The sequence below is a fragment of the Oncorhynchus nerka genome, unplaced genomic scaffold (assembly GCF_034236695.1).
Source record: "Oncorhynchus nerka isolate Pitt River unplaced genomic scaffold, Oner_Uvic_2.0 unplaced_scaffold_979, whole genome shotgun sequence".
NCBI lineage: Eukaryota > Metazoa > Chordata > Actinopteri > Salmoniformes > Salmonidae > Oncorhynchus > Oncorhynchus nerka.
The window spans coordinates 200564-223454 of NW_027040313.1; the positions used below are offsets into that span (position 1 = coordinate 200564).

The 22891-nt window shown below is 48.9% G+C and overlaps 3 protein-coding genes across 3 annotated transcripts in view; 1 reads left to right on the plus strand and 2 right to left on the minus strand.

Annotated features, from left to right (window-relative positions):
* LOC115127833 (intermembrane lipid transfer protein VPS13C-like) overlaps window positions 1-4844 on the minus strand; it is a 184301-nt gene extending 179457 nt beyond the window's left edge. The window contains 2 exon segments of the mRNA XM_065016450.1: window positions 4235-4357; window positions 4645-4844. Coding sequence (XP_064872522.1) covers window positions 4235-4357; window positions 4645-4844 — 323 coding nt within the window.
* Window positions 4845-8085: 3241 nt separating this feature from the next.
* On the minus strand, window positions 8086-22176 carry LOC135570328 (intermembrane lipid transfer protein VPS13C-like). The gene is made up of 5 exons (XM_065016451.1): window positions 22166-22176; window positions 21184-21481; window positions 17229-17618; window positions 8580-8647; window positions 8086-8428 (listed from the first exon to the last, which is right to left on the minus strand). Exons 1-5 carry the CDS (start codon window positions 22174-22176, stop codon window positions 8086-8088), a joined length of 1110 nt encoding a protein of 369 aa, XP_064872523.1.
* LOC115124237 (intermembrane lipid transfer protein VPS13C-like) overlaps window positions 22175-22891 on the plus strand; it is a 4388-nt gene continuing 3671 nt past the window's right edge. The window contains exon 1 of the mRNA XM_065016452.1: window positions 22175-22185. Within this exon, the coding sequence (XP_064872524.1) occupies window positions 22175-22185 (11 nt within the window). The remainder of the gene's footprint in view (window positions 22186-22891) is intronic.

Genomic DNA, 22891 nt, shown 5'->3' on the forward strand with positions numbered 1-22891 from the left:
AGGGATATGGGATAGGGATATGGGATAGGGATATGGGTTAGGGTTAGGGATATGGGTATGGGTTAGGGATATGGGTTAGGGATATGGGTTAGGGATATGGGTTAGGGATATGGGTTATGGGTTAGGGATATGGGTTAGGGATATGGGTTAGGGATATGGGTTAGGGCCAGGGTTAGGGATATGGGTTATGGTTAGGGATATGGGTTAGGGATATGGGTTATGGTTAGGGATATGGGTTAGGGATATGGGTTAGGGATATGGGTTAGGGCTATGGGTTAGGGCTATGGGTTAGGGATATGGGTTAGGGATATGGGTTAGGGCCAGGGTTAGGGATATGGGTTATGGTTAGGGATATGGGTTAGGGATATGGGTTATGGTTAGGGATATGGGTTAGAGATATGGGTTAGGAATATGGGTTACGGTTAGGGACATGGGTTAGGGCCAGGGTTAGGGATATGGGTTAGTGATATGGGTTAGGGATATGGGTTAGTGATATGGATTAGGGATATGGGTTAGGGCCAGGGATATGGGTTAGGGATATGGGTTAGGGATATGGGTTAGGGATATGGGTTAGGGATATGGGTTAGTGATATGGGTTAGTGATATGGGCTAGGGATATGGGTTAGGGATATGGGTTAGGGATATGGGTTACGGTTAGGGATATGGGTTAGGAATATGGGTTAGGGATATGGGTTAGGGATATGGGTTACGGTTAGGGATATGGGTTAGGGTTACGGTTAGGGATATGGGTTAGGGATATGGGTTAGGGATATGGGTTAGGGATATGGGTTAGGGATATGGGTTAGGGATATGAGTTAGGGATATGGGTTACGGTTAGGGATATGGGTTAGGGATATGGGTTAGGGATATGGGTTAGGGATATGGGTTACGGTTAGGGATATGGGTTAGGGATAGGGGTTACGGTTAGGGATATGGGTTAGGGATATGGGTTAGGGATATGGGTTAGGGATATGGGCTAGGGATATGGGCTAGGGATATGGGCTAGGGATATGGGTTAGGGATATGGGTTAGGGATATGGGTTAGGGATATGGGTTAGGGATATGGGCTAGGGATATGGGTTACGGGTTAGGGATACGGGTTAGGGATACGGGTTAGGGATATGGGTTAGGGATATGGCCTAGGGATATGGGCTAGGGATATGGGTTAGGGATATGGGTTAGGGATATGGGTTAGGGATATGGGTTAGGGATATGGGCTAGGGATATGGGTTAGGGATATGGGTTAGGGATATGGGTTAAGGATATGGGTTAGGGATATGGGTTATGGATATGGGTTAGGGATATGGGCTAGGGATATGGGCTAGGGATATGGGCTAGGGATATGGGTTAGGGCTATGGGTTATGGTTAGGGATATGGGTTACGGTTAGGGATATGGGTTAGGGATATGGGTTAGGGCTATGGGCTAGGGATATGGGCTAGGGATATGGGCTAGGGATATGGGCTAGGGATATGGGTTAGGGCTATGGGTTACGGTTAGGGATATGGGTTACGTTTAGGGATATGGGTTAGGGATATGGGTTAGGGATATGGGTTAGGGATATGGGTTACGGTTAGGGATATGGGTTAGGGATATGGGTTACGGGCTAGGGATATGGGCTAGGGATATGGGCTAGGGATATGGGCTAGGGATATGGGTTAGGGATATGGGTTACGTTTAGGAATGTGGGTTAGGGATATGGTTACGGCTAGGAATATGGGTTAGGAATATGGGTTACGCTTAGGGCTATGGGTTACGGTTATGGGTTAGGAATATGGGTTACGGTTAGGGTTAGGGGTTAAGGTTCAGTCTAACCTCTGTCTGTAGGAGATGGTAACCCAGGGTGTGTGGTTGCCCAGGGTAGGGTTAGGGGTTAAGGTTCAGTCTAACCTCTGTCTGTAGGAGATGGTAACCCAGGGTGTGTGGTTGACTATGTTAGGGTTAGGGGTTAAGGTTCAGTCTAACCTCTGTCTGTAGGTGATGGTAACCCAGGGTGTGTGGTTGCCCAGGGTAGGGTTAGGGGTTAAGGTTCAGTCTAACCTCTGTCTGTAGGAGATGGTAACCCAGGGTGTGTGGTTGACTATGTTAGGGTTAGGGGTTAAGGTTCAGTCTAACCTCTGTCTGTAGGTGATGGTGACTATGTTAGGGTTAGGGGTTAAGGTTCAGTCTAACCTCTGTCTGTAGGAGATGGTAACCCAGGGTGTGTGGTTGCCCAGGGTAGGGTTAGGGGTTAAGGTTCAGTCTAACCTCTGTCTGTAGGAGATGGTAACCCAGGGTGTGTGGTTGACTATGTTAGGGTTAGGGGTTAAGGTTCAGTCTAACCTCTGTCTGTAGGTGATGGTGACTATGTTAGGGTTAGGGGTTAAGGTTCAGTCTAACCTCTGTCTGTAGGAGATGGTAACCCAGGGTGTGTGGTTGACTATGTTAGGGTTAAGGGTTAGGGCTTAAGGTTCAGTCTAACCTCTGTCTGTAGGAGATGACAACCCAGGGTGTGTGGTTGACTAGGTTAGGGTTAGGGGTTAAGGTTCAGTCTAACCTCTGTCTGTAGGAGATGGTAACCCAGGGTGTGTGGTTGACTATGAGAGCTGGAGCAGCTCCATCATAATAGTCAGTGAAGCTGATCACAGTAGAGTTGTCTGAGATGTTCAGGCCGGCCCGATCACACCTCCATACTACAGACAGGAAGAGAGGTCACAGTGAATAACACCTCCATACTACAGACAGGAAGAGAGGTCACAGTGCTTGCCCCCATACTACAGACAGGAAGAGGTCACAGTGAATAACACCTCCATACTACAGACAGGAAGAGAGGTCACAGTGGATAACAACACCTCCATACTACAGACAGGAAGAGAGGTCACAGTGGATAACAACACTCCATACTACACAGACAGGAAGAGAGGTCACAGTGGATAACAACACCTCCATACTACAGACAGGAAGAGAGGTCACAGTGGATAACAACACCTCCATACTACAGACAGGAAGAGAGGTCACCGTTGATGATAACATCTCCATACTACAGACAGGAAGAGGTCACAGTGGATAACAACACCCCCATACTACAGACAGGAAGAGAGGTCACAGTGGATAACAACACCTCCATACTACAGACAGGAAGAGAGGTCACAGTGAATAACAACACCTCCATACTACAGACAGGAAGAGAGGTCACAGTTGATGATAACACCTCCATACTACAGACAGGAAGAGAGGTCACAGTGGATAACAACACCCCATACTACAGACAGGAAGAGAGTCACAGTGGATAACAACACCTCCATACTACAACAGACAGGAAGAGAGGTCACAGTTGATGATAACATCTCCATACTACAGACAGGAAGAGAGGTCACAGTGGATAACAACACCTCCATACTACAACAGACAGGAAGGGATCACCGTTGATGATAACATCTCCATACTACAGACAGGAAGAGAGGTCACAGTGGATAACAACACCTCCATACTACAGACAGGAAGAGAGGTCACAGTGGATAACAACACCTCCATACTACTACAGACAGGAAGAGAGGTCACAGTGGATAACAACACCTCCATACTACTACAGACAGGAAGAGAGGTCACAGTGGATAACAACACCTCCATACTACAGACAGGAAGAGAGGTCACAGTTGATGATAACATCTCCATACTACAGACAGGAAGAGAGGTCACAGTGGATAACAACACCTCCATACTACAGACAGGAAGAGAGGTCACAGTGGATAACAACACCTCCATACTACTACAGACAGGAAGAGGTCACAGTGGATAACAACACCTCCATACTACTACAGACAGGAAGAGAGGTCACAGTGGATAACAACACACCTCCATACTACAGACAGGAAGAGAGGTCACAGTTGATGATAACATCTCCATACTACAGACAGGAAGAGAGGTCACAGTTGATGATAACACCTCCATACTACAGACAGGAAGAGGTCAGTTGATGAGAAACAACATTGGAAAGTTGCATCTGATACTTCAAGGCCATTGCAGACAGACAACAAAGGTAATGATAATAAATGAGAATGTGTTCTGTTGTCAGTGAATGAACCTGTTAAAGGAGAGTAAATCAGGTCAGTGATAACCTTTATTTAGTTACTTATCAGCAGGCAAGGAAGTGAGTCGTTATATGGCAGCGGTCCATCTTAACAGACAGGAAGTGAGGTCAGTGATATATGGTGTATCTCCAGGGACACTGACCTGATCATACCAACAGGGGTCACTTGGTGTCCTGCTTGTTGAAGAAGAAGGACTTGGACTTGGGGTCACAGGGAAGACAACAGTCGGACACGGGGGAGGCAACAGTCGGACACGGGGGAGGTAACAGTCGGACACGGGGAAGGCAACTGTCGGACACGGGGAAGGCAACAGTCGGACACGGGGAAGGCAACAGTCGGACACGGGGAAGGCAACAGTCGGACACGGGGAAGGCAACAGTCGGACACGGGGAAGGCACCAGTCAGACAGACGGACACGGGGAAGACAACAGGCAGACAGACGGACACAGGGAAGACAACAGTCAGACAGACGGACACAGGGAAGACAACAGACGGACACAGGGAAGACAACAGACGGACACAGGGAAGACAACAGCCGGACAGACGGACACAGGGAAGACAACAGCCGGACAGACGGACACAGGGAAGACAACAGTCGGACACGGGGGAGGCAACAGTCGGACACGGGGGAGGCAACAGTCGGACACGGGGGAGGCAACAGTCGGACACGGGGGAGGCAACAGTCGGACACGGGGGGAGGCAACAGTCGGACACGGGAAGACAACAGTCGGGCACGGACACGGGGAAGGCAACAGTGGACAGGGGAAGGCAGCATGATCGGTTTCACGGGGAAGACCCAACAGTCGGACACGGGAAGGCACCAGTCAGACAGGCGGACGGGGAGACGGAGGCAGACAGACGGACACAGGAAGACAGCAGTCCAGACCAGACGGACACAGGGAAGACAGCAAGACGGACACAGGGAAGACAACAGCCGGACAGACGGACACAGGAAGACAGCAGCCGGAAGACAACAGCCGGACAGACGGACACAGGGAAGACAACAGTCGGACACGGGGAGGCAACAGTCGGACACGGGGGGCAGGCAGGGGAGGCAACAGTCGGACAGGGGAGGCAGCAGTCGGACACGGGAGTCGGACCACGGGGGAGGCAACAGTCGGACACGGGGGGAGGCAACAGTCGGACACGGGGAAGACAACAGTCGGGCACGGGGAAGACAACAGTCGGGCACGGGGAAGGCAACAGTCGGACACGGGGAAGACAACAGTCGGACACAGGTAAGACAACAGTCGGACACAGGTAAGACAACAGTCGGACACAGGGAAGACAACAGTCGGACACAGGGAAGACAACAGTCGGACACAGGGAAGACAACAGTCGGACACAGGGAAGACAACAGTCGGACACAGGGAAGACAACAGTCGGGCACAGGGAAGGCAACAGTCGGACACGGGGGGGAAGGCAACAGTCGGACACGGGGGGGAAGGCAACAGTCGGACACGGGGAATGCAGCAGTCGGACGCGGGAGGCAGCCTTGTCGGACACGGGAGGCAACAGTCGGACACGGGAGGCAACAGTCGGACACAGGGAAGGCACCAGTGGACACAGGGAAGACACCAGTCAGACAGACACAGGAAGGCAACAGACGGACACAGGAAGACAACAGTCAGACAGATGGACACAGGGAAGACAACAGCCAGACACAGGGAAGACAACAGCCAGACAGAGGGAAGACAACAGCCAGACACAGGGAAGACAACAGCCAGACACGGGGAAGACAACAGCCAGACAGATGGACACAGGGAAGACAACAGCCAGACACAGGAAGACAACAGCCAGACACAGGGAAGACAACAGCAGCCAGACACAGGGAAGACAACAGCCGGACACAGGGAAGACAACAGCCGGACACAGGGAAGACAACAGCCGGACACAGGGAAGACAACAGGGAAGGAAGAAAACAGCCGGACACAGGGAAGACAACAGCCGGACACAGGGAAGACAACAGCCGGACACAGGAAGACAACAGCCGGACACAGGAAGACAGCCGGACACAGGGAAGACAACAACCGGACACAGGGAAGACAACAGCCGGACACAGGGAAGACAACAGCCGGACACAGGACACAGGGAAGGGAAGACAACAGCCGGACACAGGGAAGACACAGGGACAGACAACAGCCGGACACAGGGAGAAGACAGCCGGACACAGGGAAGACAACAGCCAGACACAGGGAAGACAACAGCCGGACACAGAGAACAGCAGACACAGGAAGACAACAGCCAGACACCGGGAAGACAACAGCCAGACACAAAGGAAGACAACAGTCGACAGACGGACACAGGGAAGACAGCAGTCAGACACAGGAAGACAACAGTCGGACAGACGGACACAGGGAAGACAAACAGTCGGACACAGGGAAGACAACAGTCGGACAGACGGACACAGGAAGACAACAGTCGGACACAGGGAAGACAACAGTCGGACAGAGGAACACGCTCATCATACGTTCATTATTACATTTCACACACACACACACACACACACACACTAAATCCAAACACGCAGTCGGTCCTCACCTCTGTAGAGGAGATCTTAGTGCCACTTCCCGTTGACGCTGCCCTCCTCTGTCTGCACCTCTCCACCTCCAGCTCATGCTGGAAGACTTGTTGACCAGCGTGAAGAACGGACTCATGGTCACCATCTTGGTCAGGTTGAAACTACTCATCTGAATACTGACGTAACCCTACAAAACACATGACTCAGACTGTCAGACTGTCTGTCCTTCACAATGTGGCTGTAGTGTCTCAGTTAAAACACATGACTCCTTACTGTCTGTCCTTCACAACGTGGCTGTAGTGTCTCAGTTAAAACACATGACTCAGACTGTCAGACTGTCCTTTTCACAACGTGGCTGTAGTGTCTCAGTTAAAACACATGACTCAGACTGTCAGACTGTCTGTGTTTCACAACGTGGCTGTAGTGTCTCAGTTAAAACACATGACTCATACTGTCTGTCCTTCACAGGTGGCTGTAGTGTCTCAGTTAAAACACATGACTCAGAATGTCTGTCCTTCACAACGTGGCTGTAGTGTCTCAGTTAAAACACATGACTCAGACTGTCCCTGTCTGTCCCTTCACAACGTGGCTGTAGTGTCTCCAGTTGAAACACATGACTCAGACTGTCAGACTGTCTGTCCCTTCACAACGTGCTGTAGTGTCTCAGTTAAAACACATGACTCAGACTGTCAGACTGTCTGTCCTTCACAAACGTGGCTGTAGTGTCTCTGTTAAAACACATGACTCAGACTGTCAGACTGTCTGTCCTTCACAAGGCGGCTGTAGTGTCTCAGTTAAAACACATGACTCAGACTGTCAGACTGTCTGTCCCTTCACAACTGTGGCTGTAGTGTCTCAGATTAAAACACATGACTCAGACTGTCAGACTGTCTGTCCTTCTACGCGGCTGTAGTGTCTCAGTTAAAACACATGACTCAGACTGTCAGACTGTCTGTCCTTCACAAAGCTGACTGTAGTGTCTCTGTTAAAACACATGACTCAGACTGTCAGACTGACTGTCCTTCATGACGCGGCTGTGTGTCTCAGTTAAAACACATGACTCAGACTGTCTGTCCTTCACTACGCGGCTGTAGTGTCTCAGTTAAAACACATGACTCAGACTGTCAGACTGTCTGTCCTTCACAAGCGGCTGTAGTGTCTCTGTTAAAACACATGACTCAGACTGTCAGACTGTCTGTCCTTCTAGCTGTGGCTGTAGTGTCTCAGTTAAAACACATGACTCAGACTGTCAGACTGTCCCCTCCTTCACAAACGCGGCTGCTTAGTGTCTCAGTTCAAACACATGACTCAGACTGTCAGACTGTCTGTCCTTCACAACTGTGACTGTAGTGTCTCAGTTAAAACACATGACTCAGACTGTCTGTCCTTCACTAACGTGGCTGTAGTGTCTCAGTTAAAACACATGACTCAGACTGTCAGACTGTCTGTGTTTCACAAAAGCTGTGACTGTAGTGTCTCAGTTAAAACACAGACATCAGACTGTTGACTGTCCTGCCTGTTTGAGCGTTTGTAGTCCCTGCGTGTTTGAGGGTTTTGAGTCCTGGTGTTTGAGTTTGAGTCCTGCGTGTTTGAGGTTTGGAGTCCTGCGTGTTTGAGGTTTGAGTCCTGCGTGTTTGAGGTTTGAGTCCTGCGTGTTTGAGGGGTTTGAGTCCTGCGTGTTTGAGGTTTGAGTCCTGCGTGTTTGAGGTTTGAGTCCCTCGTGTTTGAGGGTTTTTGAGTTCTGCGTGTTTGAGGTTTTGAGTCCTGCGTGTTTGAGGTTTGAGTCCTGCGTGTTTGAGGGTTTTGGAGTCCTCTCCTCGTGTTTGAGGGTTTGAGTCCTGCATGAGGCCACTGAATGTCACCGTAAGTCACTTGGATAAAGCATTATATATGTGAAATAAAACATTACATTCCAGAGTTGTGACCGTTTTTGTACGTTGTCATTTCCTCACCAGATAGTCCATGGTGTTGGCAGGGCATCTGACACACCCATAACTCCCCACCGTATCCAATGAGAAGCCATCAGACCAGGGAACTGGTGGACACAAGAGCTGCAGCTGTAGAAAGACAGCACCCAGTGTTACTGAGAGAAGCAGCTGATCCCCTGTTAGACACGCCCCCTTCAGAGAGGGACTGAAAGACCCCCCTTCAGAGAGAACTGAAAGACACGCCCCCTTCAGAGAGAGAACTGAAAGACAACACCCAGTGTTACTGAGAGAAGCCCCCTTCAGCTGATCCCTGTTCAGAGAGAACTGACGCCCCTTCAGAGAGAGAACTGAAAGACAACACCCCTTCAGAGAACTGAAAGACAAGCCCCCTTCAGAAGGCAGAAGCACCCTTCAGAGAGAGAACTGAAAGACGGCACCCTTCAGAGAGAGAACTGAAGAACGACACCCCTTCAGAGAGAGAACTGACACGCCCCTTCAGAGAGAGAACTGAAAGACAACACCGTGTTACTGAGAGAAGCAGCTGATCCCCACTTTAAACACGCCCCCTTATCTAGGATGTATCACATTCAGGGGCAGTTTGCCCCATTCCAGAAGGTTTGGGTTAGACACTGAAAGACACGCCCCCTTCAGAGGAGAGAACTGAAAGACGACGCCCCATTCAGAGAGAGAACTGAAAGACACGCCCCCTTCAGAGAGAACTGAAAGACACGCCCTTCAGAGAGAGGACTGAAAGACACGCCCCCTTCAGAGAGAGAACTGAAAGACACGCCCCCTTCAGAGAGAGAACTGAAAGACACGCCCCCTTCAGAGAGAGAACTGAAAGACGACACCCCCTTCAGAGAGAGAACTGAAAGACACGCCCCCTTCAGAGAGAGAACTGAAAGACACGCCCCCTTCAGAGAGAGAACTGAAAGACGACACCCCCTTCAGAGAGAGAACTGAAAGACACGCCCCCTTCAGAGAGAGAACTGAAAGACAACACCCAGTGTTACTGAGAGAAGCAGCTGATCCCCTGTTAGACACGCCCCCTTCAGAGAGAGCTGAAAGACACGCCCTTCAGAGAGAGAACTGAAAGACACGCCCCATTCAGAGAGAGAACTGAAAGACAACACCCAGTGAACTGAAAGAAGCAGCTGATGATCCAAGAGCGGAAAAAACACTTTAAAAGATGCTGTCTTATCTGGGATGTATCACATTCAGGGAGCAGTTTGGGGTCAGTTTGGGACTGCTAGGGAAGGTTTGAGAAACACTGTTAGACACTGAAAGACACACCCCTTCAGAGAGAGAACACGCACCCGTCAGAGACACGCCCCATTCAGAGAGAAACTGAAAGACACGCCCCCCTTCAGAGAGAACTGAAAGAAACGCCCCTTCAGAGAGAGACACAGCTTAATGTGAGCTCTTAAATTTTTTCAACATTTTTAAATTTATTTTTACAAAAGGATAGATTTGGAGTTAGATGACCTTGGATGTTTCGGCAGGGACACATGCAGGATGCTACCTTCTACAGCACGACCTTTCGCTACAGATCAAAACTCTAAACCTACAACTAATTTTGACCAAAATTAACCGGAGAGATGACTGCTGCCAAGGTTTTATTTTCCCAAGCTATACGGAAGGAGCTCCAGCAAAACAAACAGCAGAGACCAGAGGACACCGTCAACCGGACCTGAGCTGCCAGGCTTGAAAAGGACAGACCAGATACAAATTTAATTAGCACTAAGGTGTGAAGTAAAAGGCATTTGGGCCCAACAAATGTCAGGGATCTTTGAAGCGTGCCCTGAAGCCCCCTCCTGCTGTTCAGAGACCGTCCACTGGCATTTTCTACAAGAAATCTGCCTCCACAAATAAATTGGGTCTGACACCTTCTCCCACTGCCTGGAGTTCACCTGGCAATCTGTTCACCGTCTGCCCTGGTCTCTTCCCCTGTCTGGTACAGGTACCCCCACCACACTCACCCCTCTCTCCCCTGTCTGGTACAGGTACCTCCACACTACACTCCTCCCCTGTCTGGCATGGGTACCCCACCACACTCTCTCCCCTGTCTGTCTGTCCCACCACACTCACCTCTCTCCCCTGTCTGGTACAGGTACCCCCACCACACTCACTCCTCTCTCCCCTGTCTGGTACAGGTACCTCACCACACACACCCTCTCTCCCTGGTCTGTCTCCCCCTGTCTGGTACAGGTACCCCCACCACACTCACCCCTGTCTCTCCCCTGTCTGGTACAGGTACCCCACCACACTCCCCTCTCTCCCTGGGTACAGGTACCCCCACCACACTCCCCTCTCTCCCCCTGTCTGGTACAGGTACCCCCACCACACTCCCCTCCTCCTCCCCCCTGTCTGGTACAGGTACCCCCACCACACTCACCCCTCTCTCCCCCTGGTACAGGTACACTCCACCACACTACCCCTTCTCCCTGGTCTGTCTCCCCCTGTCTGGTACAGGTACCTCCACCACACTCACCCCTCTCCCCTGTCTGGTACAGGTACCCCCACCACACTCACTCCTGTCTCCCCCTGTCTGGTACAGGTACCTCCACCACACTCCCCCTCTCTCCCCCTGTCTGGTAGAGGGAACTCCCACCACACTCTGGTACAGGTACCTGTCTCCCTGTCTGGTACAGGTACCTCCACCACACTCCCTCTCTCCCCTGTCTGGTACAGGTACCCCCACCACACTTACTCCTGTCTCCCCCTGTCTGGTACAGGTACCCCCACCTCCCTGGTCTGTCTCCCTGTCTGGTACAGGTACTCCTGCCCTCTCTCCTGTCTGGTCAGGTCTCCACCACACTCACCCATCTCTCCCCGTCTGGTACAGGTACCTCCACCACACTCACTCCATCTCTCCCTGTCTGGTACAGGTACCCCACCACACTCCCACCACTCCACCTCTCCCTCCCGTCTGGTACAGGTACCCCCACCACACTCACCCCTCTCTCCCCCTGTCTGGTACAGGTACCCCCACCACACTCCTCCTGTCTCCCCTGTCTGGTACAGGCACCCCCACCACACTCCCCCTGTCTCCCCTGTCTGGTACAGGTACCCCCACCACACTCACTCCTCCTCTCCCCCTGTCTGGTACAGGTACCTCCCACTACACTCCCCCTGTCTGGTACAGGTACCTCCACCTACACTCACTCCTCCTCCCCTGTCTGGTACAGGTACCTCCACCACACTCACCCTCCTCCCTGTCTGGTACAGGTACCTCCACTCCACTCCCCCCTCTCTCCCTGGTCTGTCTCCCCCTGTCTGGTACAGGTACCCCCCACCACACTCAATTTCTGTCTCCCCTGTCTGGTACAGGTACACCCACCACACTCACCCCTCTCTCCCCCTGTCTGGGTACAGGTACCCCACCACACTCACTCCTCACTCCCTGGCCCGTCTGGGTACAGGTACCCCCACCCACTCACTCCTGCCCCCTGTCTGGTACAGGTACCTCCACACTCCTCCACTCCTGTCTGGTACAGGTACACCTACCACACTCACCCCCTCTCTCCCTGGCCTGTCTCCCCCTGTCTGGTACAGGTACCCCCACCACACTCCTCCTGTCTCCCCCTGTCTGGTACAGGTCCCCCACCACACACCTGCCCCTGTCTGGTACGTTTCCCCCACTACAAGCGTTTCCCCGCTACAACATTTTCCCCCTGTCCCGTACAGGTACCCCTGCCCCACTCCGTTTTCCCCCTGCTACAACGGTACCCCCTGCCCTGCTACAACGTTTTCCCCCCCCGCTACAACGTTTTCCCCTGCTCCCCCTGCTGGTACAACGCTTTCCCCACCTACAACGTTTTCCCCCTGCCCTGGTACAACGTACCCCCCCGCTCACAACGTTATCCCCTGCTCCTGCTGGCCAACGCTTCCCCCTGCCCTTCTAACGTTTCCCTCTCTCCCCCTGTCTGGTAACGTTTCCCCTGCCCCACCACACTTATCCCTGCCTCCTGGTCGTTTCCCCCTGCCCGGTACAGGTTGTCCCCCACACCGCTAACCTCCCTGCCCTGCTACAACGTTTCCCCCCACACTACAACGCTTTCCTGCCCTGCTAACGTTATCCCCCCCACCGCTACAATGTTTTTCCCCCTGCCCCCAAGCTTTCCCCCTGCCCCAGACACTGTAACGTTTTCCAATGGCCTTCCCCCAAGTTTTCCCCTGCCCCGTGTACAATTTTCCCCTGCCCCGATGAAAAAACGTTATCCCCCTGCCCTGCTACAACGTTTCCCCCCTGCCCTGCATACAACGATTATCCCCCGCACCGCTACAACGTTTCCCCTGCCCTGCTATAACAGAACTGATATCCCCCCGCACCGCTACAATGTTTTCCCCTGCCCCGCCAACATTTTCCCCTGCCCCGTTCCATTTTTTCCCCTTCCCTGCTAAACGTTTCCCCTGCCCTGCTACAACGTTCCACATGGTGTACCGCTAGACAACGTTTCCCCCCCTGCCCTTTACAACGTTATCCCCCGCACCGCTCAATGTTTCCCCAGCCCCGTTTTGCATTTTCCCCCTGCCCCGCTACAACGTTTTCCCTGCCCCTATTGAAAACGTTTCCCCTGCCCCGATGAAATATTATCGATTATCCCCCTTTGCTAAAAACAACGAGGATCCCCCAGCATTATAAAAACGTTTCCCCCTGCCCTGCTTCAACGTTACCCCCATGATAATATTTGGACATTTTCCCCTGCCCCGCTGAACTTTGCCCCCTGGATTACTCAACAAGCGCTACAACGGGTTTTTGGCTACAACGTTTCCCCTGCCCTGCTACAACGTTATCCCCGCAGATCGCTAAGTGAACGTTTCCCCCTGCCCTGCTACAACGTTATCCAACCGCTACTTTCCCCTAGCTGCCCTGCTACAACGTTATCCCCCCGCACCGCCTGTTACAACGTTGGTTTGCCCTGCCCCGCTACAACATTTTCCCCCTGCCCCGCCAACGTTTTCCCCTGCCCCCTAAACGTTTTTGCAGGCGGTCACTGAGTCCAAAAATGCTAAATATTTGAGTAATCCCTTGAATTTGGCGCCCCCAAAAAAACAGCTGGGTCAGATGGTTTAGACGCTTTCTTCTTTAAGGTTGAATCTGGTTTCCCGCTCAGGTTATGGATGTGCCACTGCAACCTTAAAAGGGTCCTCAATGATGTCACCATCGCCCTTGATTCTAAGCAATATTGTGCTGCTGTTTTTATTGACTTGGCCAAAGCTAATCACTCCTCTTTCACCCTAGCTGCCAAACTAACTAACCCTGATGCAGATGACCATCCTACCCATGCTAGATTACAGAGACATAATTTATAGATCGGCAGGTCAGGGTGCTCTCGAGCGGCTAGATGTTCTTTACCATTCGGCCATCAGATTTGCCACCAATGCTCCTTATAGGACACATCACTGCACTCTATACTCCTCTATACTGGTCATCTCTGTAAACCCATTGACACATCACTGCTCTCTATACTCCTCTATACTGGTCATCTCTGTAAACCCATTGACAGATCACTGCTCTCTATACTGGTCATCTCTGTATACCTGTTGACAGATCACTGCTCTCTATACTGGTCATCTCTGTAACCCTGTTGACAGATCACTGCTCTCTATACTCCTCTATACTGGTCATCTCTGTAAACCCATTGACACATCACTGCTCTCTATACTCCTCTATACTGGTCATCTCTGTAAACCCGTTGACAGATCACTGCTCTCTATACTGGTCATCTCTGTATACCTGTTGACAGATCACTGCTCTCTATACTGGTCATCTCTGTAACCCTGTTGACAGATCACTGCACTCTATACTGGTCATCTCTGTAACCCTGTTGACAGATCACTGCACTCTATACTGGTCATCTCTGTAACCCTGTTGACAGATTTTATCCTGGTCATCTCTAATGGTCATCTGTAAACCCATTGACTCAATCATACTGGTCATCTCTGTATACCTGTTGACAGATCACTGCTCTCTATACTGGTCATCTCTGCAAACCTGTTGACAGATCACTGCTCTCTATACTGGTCATCTCTGTAACCCTGTTGACATATCACTGCTCTCTATACTGTGTAGTGTTGTCTCTATGTAGTGTAGTGTTGTCTCTATGGTGTTGTGTCTCTACCAGTGTTGTTGTCTCTATGTTGTGTTGTCTCTGTGTTGTAGTGGTGTCTCTATGGTGTAGTGTTGTCTCTGGTTATGTAGTGTAGTGTTGTCTCTATGTAGTGTAGTGGTGTCTCTATGTAGTGTAGTGGTGTCTCTATGTAGTGTAGTGTTTGTCTCTATGTAGTGTAGTGGTGTCTCTATGTAGTGTAGTGTTGTCTCTATGTAGTGTAGTGGTGTCTCTATGTAGTGTTGTCTATGTGTTGTCTCTATGTAGTGTAGTGTTGTCTCTATGTAGTGTTGTCTCTATGTAGTGTAGTGTTGTCTCTATGTAGTGTAGTGTTGTCTCTATGTAGTGTAGTGTTGTCTCTATGTAGTGTAGTGTTGTCTCTATGTAGTGTAGTGTTGTCTCTGTAGTGTAGTGGTGTCTCTATGTAGTGTAGTGTTGTCTCTATGTGTGTAGTGGTGTCTATGTATAATGTAGTGTTGTCTCTATGTAGTGTAGTGTTGTCTCTATGTAGTGTAGTGTTGTCTCTATGTAGTGTAGTGTTGTCTCTCTTTAGTAGTGTTGTCTCTATGTTTATGTAGTGTTGTCTCTCTTTATGTAGTGTTGTCTCTCTTTATGTAGTGTTGTCTCTATGTAGTGTAGTGTTGTCTCTATGTAGTGTAGTGTTGTCTCTATGTAGTGTAGTGTTGTCTCTATGTAGTGTAGTGTTGTCTCTATGTAGTGTAGTGTTGTCTCTATGTAGTGTAGTGTTGTCTCTATGTAGTGTAGTGTTGTCTCTATGTAGTGTTGTCTCTATGTTGTAGTGTTGTCTCTATGTAGTGTTGTCTCCCTCTTTGTAGTGTTGTCTCTATGTAGTGTAGTGTTGTCTCTATGTAGTGTAGTGTTGTCTCTATGTAGTGTAGTGTTGTCTCTATGTAGTGTAGTGTTGTCTCTATGTAGTGTAGTGTTGTCTCTATGTAGTGTAGTGTTGTCTCTATGTAGTGTAGTGTTGTCTCTCTTTATGTAGTGTTGTCTCTCTCTATGTAGTGTAGTGTTGTCTCTATGTAGTGTAGTGTAGTGTTGTCTCTATGTAGTGTAGTGTTGTCTCTATGTAGTGTAGTGTTGTCTCTCTTTATGTAGTGTTGTCTCTATGTAGTGTAGTGTTGTCTCTGTGTTGTGTTGTCTCTAGTGTTGTCTATGTGTGTAGTGTTGTCTCTATGTAGTGTAGTGTTGTCTCGTCTCTATGTAGTGTAGTGTTGTCTCTATGTAGTGTAGTGTTGTCTCTCTTTATGTAGTGTAGTGTTGTCTCTCTTTATGTAGTGTAGTGTTGTCTCTCTTTATGTAGTGTAGTGTTGTCTCTATGTAGTGTAGTGTTGTCTCGTCTCTATGTAGTGTAGTGTTGTCTCGTCTCTATGTAGTGTAGTGTTGTCTCTATGTAGTGTAGTGTTGTCTCTATGTAGTGTAGTGTTGTCTCTATGTAGTGTAGTGTTGTCTCTATGTAGTGTAGTGTTGTCTCTATGTAGTGTAGTGTTGTCTCTATGTAGTGTAGTGTTGTCTCTCTTTATGTAGTGTTGTCTCTATGTAGTGTAGTGTTGTCTCTATGTAGTGTAGTGTTGTCTCTGTAGTGTAGTGTTGTCTCTGTAGTGTAGTGTTGTCTCTATGTAGTGTAGTGTTGTCTCTCTTTATGTAGTGTAGTGTTGTCTCTATGTAGTGTAGTGTTGTCTCTCTTTATGTAGTGTAGTGTTGTCTCTATGTAGTGTAGTGTTGTCTCTGTAGTGTAGTGTTGTCTCTCTTTATGTAGTGTAGTGTTGTCTCTATGTAGTGTAGTGTTGTCTCTCTTTATGTAGTGTAGTGTTGTCTCTGTAGTGTAGTGTTGTCTCTATGTAGTGTAGTGTTGTCTCTGTAGTGTAGTGTTGTCTCTCTTTATGTAGTGTTGTCTCTCTTTATGTAGTGTTGTCTCTCTTTATGTAGTGTTGTCTCTCTTTATGTAGTGTAGTGTTGTCTCTATGTAGTGTAGTGTTGTCTCTATGTAGTGTAGTGTTTGTCTCTGTATGTAGTGTTGTCTCTATGTGTGTAGTGTTGTCTCTATCTAGTGTAGTGTTGTCTCTATGTAGTGTTGTCTCTATGTGTTGTCTCTATGTAGTGTGTAGTGTTGTCTCTATGAGTAGTGTTGTCTCTGTGGTGTTGTCTATGTAGTGTAGTGTTGTCTCTCTTTATGTAGTGTTTGTCTCTATGTAGTGTAGTGGTGTCTCTATGTGTTGTTGTCTCTATGTAGTGTAGTGTTGTCTCTATGTAGTGTAGTGTTGTCTCTATGTAGTGTAGTGTTGTCTCTATGTAGTGTAGTGTTGTCTCTCTTTATGTAGTGTTGTCTCTATGTAGTGTTGTGTTGTCTCTATGTATGTAGTGTAGTGTTGTCTCTCTTGTCGTGATGTGTGTTCTGTCCTATATTTATATTGTATTTATTTATTTTAATCCCAGGCCCCCGTCCCCGCAGGAGGCCTTTTGCCTTTTGGCAGGCCGTCATCGTAAATAAGAATATGTTCTTAACTGACTTTCCAAGTTAAATAAAGGTTAAATAAAGGTTAAATAAAGGTTAAATAAAATAAAACAGACTTTCCTACCTTGTTCTTGCTGAAGATGTTCTTTTTCTTGAAGGAGAAGAGGACGACGTCCCTGAAGTCCGACGCGTGTTTGACGGAGACGTCCTCCGCGCGGTACTGCAGAACCCTGGACGTCTTATTGACGACCCAGTACGGGCTGAACACAGCCAGCGTCAGGCGTCCATGCAGCCGCGCCACGTGCACGCTCAGGTCCACGCTCAGCTTCTCGGCCGAGTCGCAGGTGAAGCACACGGGGAAGAACTCCTGCATGTCCTGGGCGATACGGATACGTCCGGACCAGTTCCGACCCTGGTATTTAACCAGGACCATCTCCATGATCTCACCTCCTATACGGGCGTTCAGGACGTCTGCCGTGCTGCCCTCCTGGAGCTCATGGAACTCTGCTGAGCCCTGGAGAGATGGATTAATGGATAGAAACGGTTTTTTGCAATGAAAATCTGTTAGAAAGTATCTGGTAGAGGTACCTCAACTTCATGTTTAGGTTATCTCAAACAGTAGATTTGATGCTGTAAGGCAGGGTACAGGTCTAGGGTATCTGTTAGTGACTGTCTTCATGTTATCTCAGTGTTACTACCTCCAGTAGATATCTGATGCTGTAAGGCAGGGTACAGGTCTAAGGTTAGATCCTAGTCTAGTGACTGTCTTCACGTTATCTCAGTGTTACTACCTCCAGTAGATAGCTGTAAGGCAGGGTACAGGTCTAAGGTTAGATCCTAGTCTAGTGACTGTCTTCACGTTATCTCAGTGTTACTACCTCCAGTAGATAGCTGTAAGGCAGGGTACAGGTCTAGGGTTAGATCCTAGCCTAGTGACTGTCTTCATGTTATCTCAGCGTTACTACCTCCAGTAGATATCTGATGCTGTAAGGCAGGGTACAGGTCTAGGGTTAGATCCTAGCCTAGTGACTGTCTTCATGTTATCTCAGCGTTACTACCTCCAGTAGATATCTGATGCTGTAAGGCAGGGTACAGGTCTAGGGTTAGATCCTAGCCTAGTGACTGTCTTCATGTTATCTCAGTGTTACTACCTCCAGTAGATAGCTGTAAGGCAGGGTACAGGTCTTAGGGTTAGATCCTAGCCTAGTGACTGTCTTCATGTTTATGTTCTCTCAGTGTTACTACCTCCAGTAGATATCTGATGCTGTAAGGCAGGGTACAGGTCTAGGGTTAGATCCTAGCCTAGTGACCGTCTTCATGTTATCTCAGTGTTACTACCTCCAGTAGATATCTGATGCTGTAAGGCAGGGTACAGGTCTAGGGTTAGATCCTAGCCTAGTGACTGTCTTCATGTTATCTCAGTGTTACTACCTCCAGTAGATAGCTGTAAGGCAGGGTACAGGTCTTAGGGTTAGATCCTAGCCTAGTGACTGTCTTCATGTTTAGGTTCTCTCAGTGTTACTACCTCCAGTAGATATCTGATGCTGTAAGGCAGGGTACAGGTCTAGGGTTAGATCCTAGCCTAGTGACTGTCTTCACGTTATCTCAGTGTTACTACCTCCAGTAGATAGCTGTAAGGCAGGGTACAGGTCTAGGGTTAGATCCTAGCCTAGTGACTGTCTTCATGTTATCTCAGCGTTACTACCTCCAGTAGATATCTGATGCTGTAAGGCAGGGTACAGGTCTAGGGTTAGATCCTAGCCTAGTGACTGTCTTCATGTTATCTCAGCGTTACTACCTCCAGTAGATATCTGATGCTGTAAGGCAGGGTACAGGTCTAGGGTTAGATCCTAGCCTAGTGACCGTCTTCATGTTATCTCAGTGTTACTACCTCCAGTAGATATATGAGGCTGTAAGGCAGGGTACAGGTCTAGTGTTAGATCCTAGCCTAGTGACTGTCTTCATGTTATCTAAGTGGACCTACCTCCAGTAGATATCTGATGCTGTAAGGCAGGGTACAGGTCTAGGGTTAGATCCTAGCCTAGTGACTGTCTTCATGTTATCTCAGTGTTACTACCTCCAGTAGATATCTGAGGCTGTAAGGCAGGGTACAGGTCTAGGGTTAGATCCTAGCCTAGTGACTGTCTTCATGTTATCTCAGTGTTACTACCTCCAGTAGATAGCTGTAAGGCAGGGTACAGGTCTAGGGTTAGATCCTAGCCTAGTGACTGTCTTCATGTTATCTCAGTGTTACTACCTCCAGTAGATATCTGATGCTGTAAGGCAGGGTACAGGTCTAGGGTTAGATCCTAGCCTAGTGACTGTCTTCATGTTATCTCAGTGTTACTACCTCCAGTAGATATCTGATGCTGTAAGGCAGGGTACAGGTCTAGGGTTAGATCCTAGCCTAGTGACCGTCTTCAGGTTATCTCAGTGTTACTACCTCCAGTAGATATCTGTAAGGCAGGGTACAGGTCTAGGGTTAGATCCTAGCCTAGTGACTGTCTTCATGTTATCTCAGTGTTACTACCTCCAGTAGATATCTGTAAGGCAGGGTACAGGTCTAGGGGTAGATCCTAGCCTAGTGACTGTCTTCATGTTATCTCAGTGTTACTACCTCCAGTAGATATCTGATGCTGTAAGGCAGGGTACAGGTCTAAGGTTAGATCCTAGTCTAGTGACTGTCTTCACGTTATCTCAGTGTTACTACCTCCAGTAGATAGCTGTAAGGCAGGGTACAGGTCTAAGGTTAGATCCTAGTCTAGTGACTGTCTTCACGTTATCTCAGTGTTACTACCTCCAGTAGATAGCTGTAAGGCAGGGTACAGGTCTAGGGTTAGATCCTAGCCTAGTGACTGTCTTCATGTTATCTCAGCGTTACTACCTCCAGTAGATATCTGATGCTGTAAGGCAGGGTACAGGTCTAGGGTTAGATCCTAGCCTAGTGACTGTCTTCATGTTATCTCAGCGTTACTACCTCCAGTAGATATCTGATGCTGTAAGGCAGGGTACAGGTCTAGGGTTAGATCTAGCCTAGTGACTGTCTTCATGTTATCTCAGTGTTACTACCTCCAGTAGATAGCTGTAAGGCAGGGTACAGGTCTTAGGGTTAGATCCTAGCCTAGTGACTGTCTTCATGTTTAGGTTCTCTCAGTGTTACTACCTCCAGTAGATATCTGATGCTGTAAGGCAGGGTACAGGTCTAGGGTTAGATCCTAGCCTAGTGACCGTCTTCATGTTATCTCAGTTTTTACCTCCAGTAGATAGCTGTAAGGCAGGGTACAGGTCTAGGGTTAGATCCTAGCCTAGTGACTGTCTTCATGTTATCTCAGTGTTACTACCTCCAGTAGATATCTGATGCTGTAAGGCAGGGTACAGGTCTAGGGTTAGATCCTAGCCTAGTGACCGTCTTCATGTTATCTCAGTGTTACTACCTCCAGTAGATATATGAGGCTGTAAGGCAGGGTACAGGTCTAGTGTTAGATCCTAGCCTAGTGACTGTCTTCATGTTATCTAAGTGGTACTACCTCCAGTAGATATCTGATGCTGTAAGGCAGGGTACAGGTCTAGGGTTAGATCCTAGCCTAGTGACTGTCTTCATGTTATCTCAGTGTTACTACCTCCAGTAGATATCTGAGGCTGTAAGGCAGGGTACAGGCCTAGGGTTAGATCCTAGCCTAGTGACTGTCTTCATGTTATCTCAGTGTTACTACCTCCAGTAGATAGCTGTAAGGCAGGGTACAGGTCTAGGGTTAGATCCTAGCCTAGTGACTGTCTTCATGTTATCTCAGTGTTACTACCTCCAGTAGATATCTGATGCTGTAAGGCAGGGTACAGGTCTAGGGTTAGATCCTAGCCTAGTGACTGTCTTCATGTTATCTCAGTGTTACTACCTCCAGTAGATATCTGATGCTGTAAGGCAGGGTACAGGTCTAGGGTTAGATCCTAGCCTAGTGACCGTCTTCATGTTATCTCAGTGTTACTACCTCCAGTAGATATCTGTAAGGCAGGGTACAGGTCTAGGGTTAGATCCTAGCCTAGTGACTGTCTTCATGTTTAGGTTATCTCAGTGTTACTACCTCCAGTAGATATCTGATGCTGTAAGGCAGAAGGTTCCGGAGGGTCACAGCTGGGTGGAGGTGGATGACGTAGGCAGGGTCCCAGTCGTCCTCTCGCTGGGAGGAAATGAAGGACAGATGATCTGGTGTGGCCAAGGTGGTCACCTGGAGGGGCAGGAAGCTGCTGTCTGCCGACGGACACTGGAGAAGGGACCGCACTTCAGAGCTCAGGTGGACCTGCTCCTTCCAGGCGATACAGGTAGACGACGGGCCGTACTGGCCCTCCAGGCGCCCGGCTGGCTGGAGGAAGAGCTGACACCTATAGAGGGAGAAGAGACGAGGAGGCCACATATAACCACATATAACGAAGAGACCACATTTAACCACATATAACTAACAATCTAGTTGAACATAACCTCTATGACATCTATAGAGGGAGAAGAGAGGAATGAAACAAGGTAAGGACAGGGGAGTCTGTACAAAAGTCTCAGAACATTTGTTTAAAGTTCTAGAACATTTGTTTAAAGTTCTAGAACATTTGTTTAAAGTTCTAGAACATTTGTTTAAAGTCTCAGAACATTTGTTTAAAAGTTCTAGAACATTTGTTTAAAGTTCTAGAACATTTGTTTAAAGTTCTAGAACATTTTAACCCTGTAAGTCTAAGCGGTTGAGAATCGCTAAGCTAACATATGGAAATTGTTTTAAGATGGTTCAAACTATGGATCATTTAACTATTTGATTTAGAATTTTAGGACCCTTTTAGATATCTCGCATAACGCTGTGTACTTCTCCCTTCACAGAACAGCGCAAACTGGCTCCTAGCCAGAATAGAAAGAGAAGTGGGAAGCCCCGGTGCACAACTGAGCAAGAGGAGAAGTACATTAGAGTGTCACGTTTGAGAAACAGACGCATCACAAGTCCTCAACTGGCAACTTCATTAAATAGTACCCGCAAAACACCGGTCTCAACGTCAACAGAGAAGAGGCGACTCCAAGATGCTGGCCTTCTAGGCATGGTTCCTCTGTACAGTCTCAACGTCAACAGTGAAGAGGAGACTCCGGGATGCTGACCTTCTAAGGCAGAGTTCCTCTGTCCAGTCTCAACGTCAACAGTGAAGAGGAGACTGGGATGCTGACCTTCTAAGGCAGAGTTCCTCTGTCCAGTCTCAACGCCAACAGTGAAGAGGAGACTCGGGATGCTGACCTTTCTAAGGCAGAGTTCCTCTGTCCAGTCTCAACGCCAACAGTGAAGAGGAGACTGGGGATGCTGACCTTCTAAGGCAGAGTTCCTCTGTCCAGTCTCAACGCCAACAGTGAAGAGGAGACTCCGGGATGCTGACCTTCTAAGGCAGAGTTCCTCTGTCCAGTCTCAACGTCAACAGTGAAGAGGAGACTCCGGGATGCTGACCTTCTAAGGCAGAGTTCCTCTGTCCAGTCTCAACGTCAACAGTGAAGAGGCGACTCCGGGATGCTGACCTTCTAAGGCAGAGTTCCTCTGTCCAGTCTCAACGACAACAGTGAAGAGGAGACTCCGGGATGCTGACCTTCTAAGGCAGAGTTCCTCTGTCCAGTCTCAACGTCAACAGTGAAGAGGAGACTCCGGGATGCTGACCTTCTAAGGCAGAGTTCCTCTGTCCAGTCTCAACGTCAACAGTGAAGAGGAGACTCCGGGATGCTGACCTTCTAAGGCAGAGTTCCTCTGTCCAGTCTCAACGTCAACAGTGAAGAGG

Bases quoted from the DNA above. Each gene is read 5' to 3' on its own strand.
- LOC135570328 (XM_065016451.1), bottom strand. The intron at 17,619-21,183 runs GTAGTAACACTG...CCATCTCTCCAG, and splicing joins GCATCAGATATCTACTGGAG to GGCTCAGCAGAGTTCCATGA. The intron at 8,648-17,228 runs GTAGGAAAGTCT...GTCTTTCTACAG, and splicing joins ACATCTTCAGCAAGAACAAG to CTGCAGCTCTTGTGTCCACC.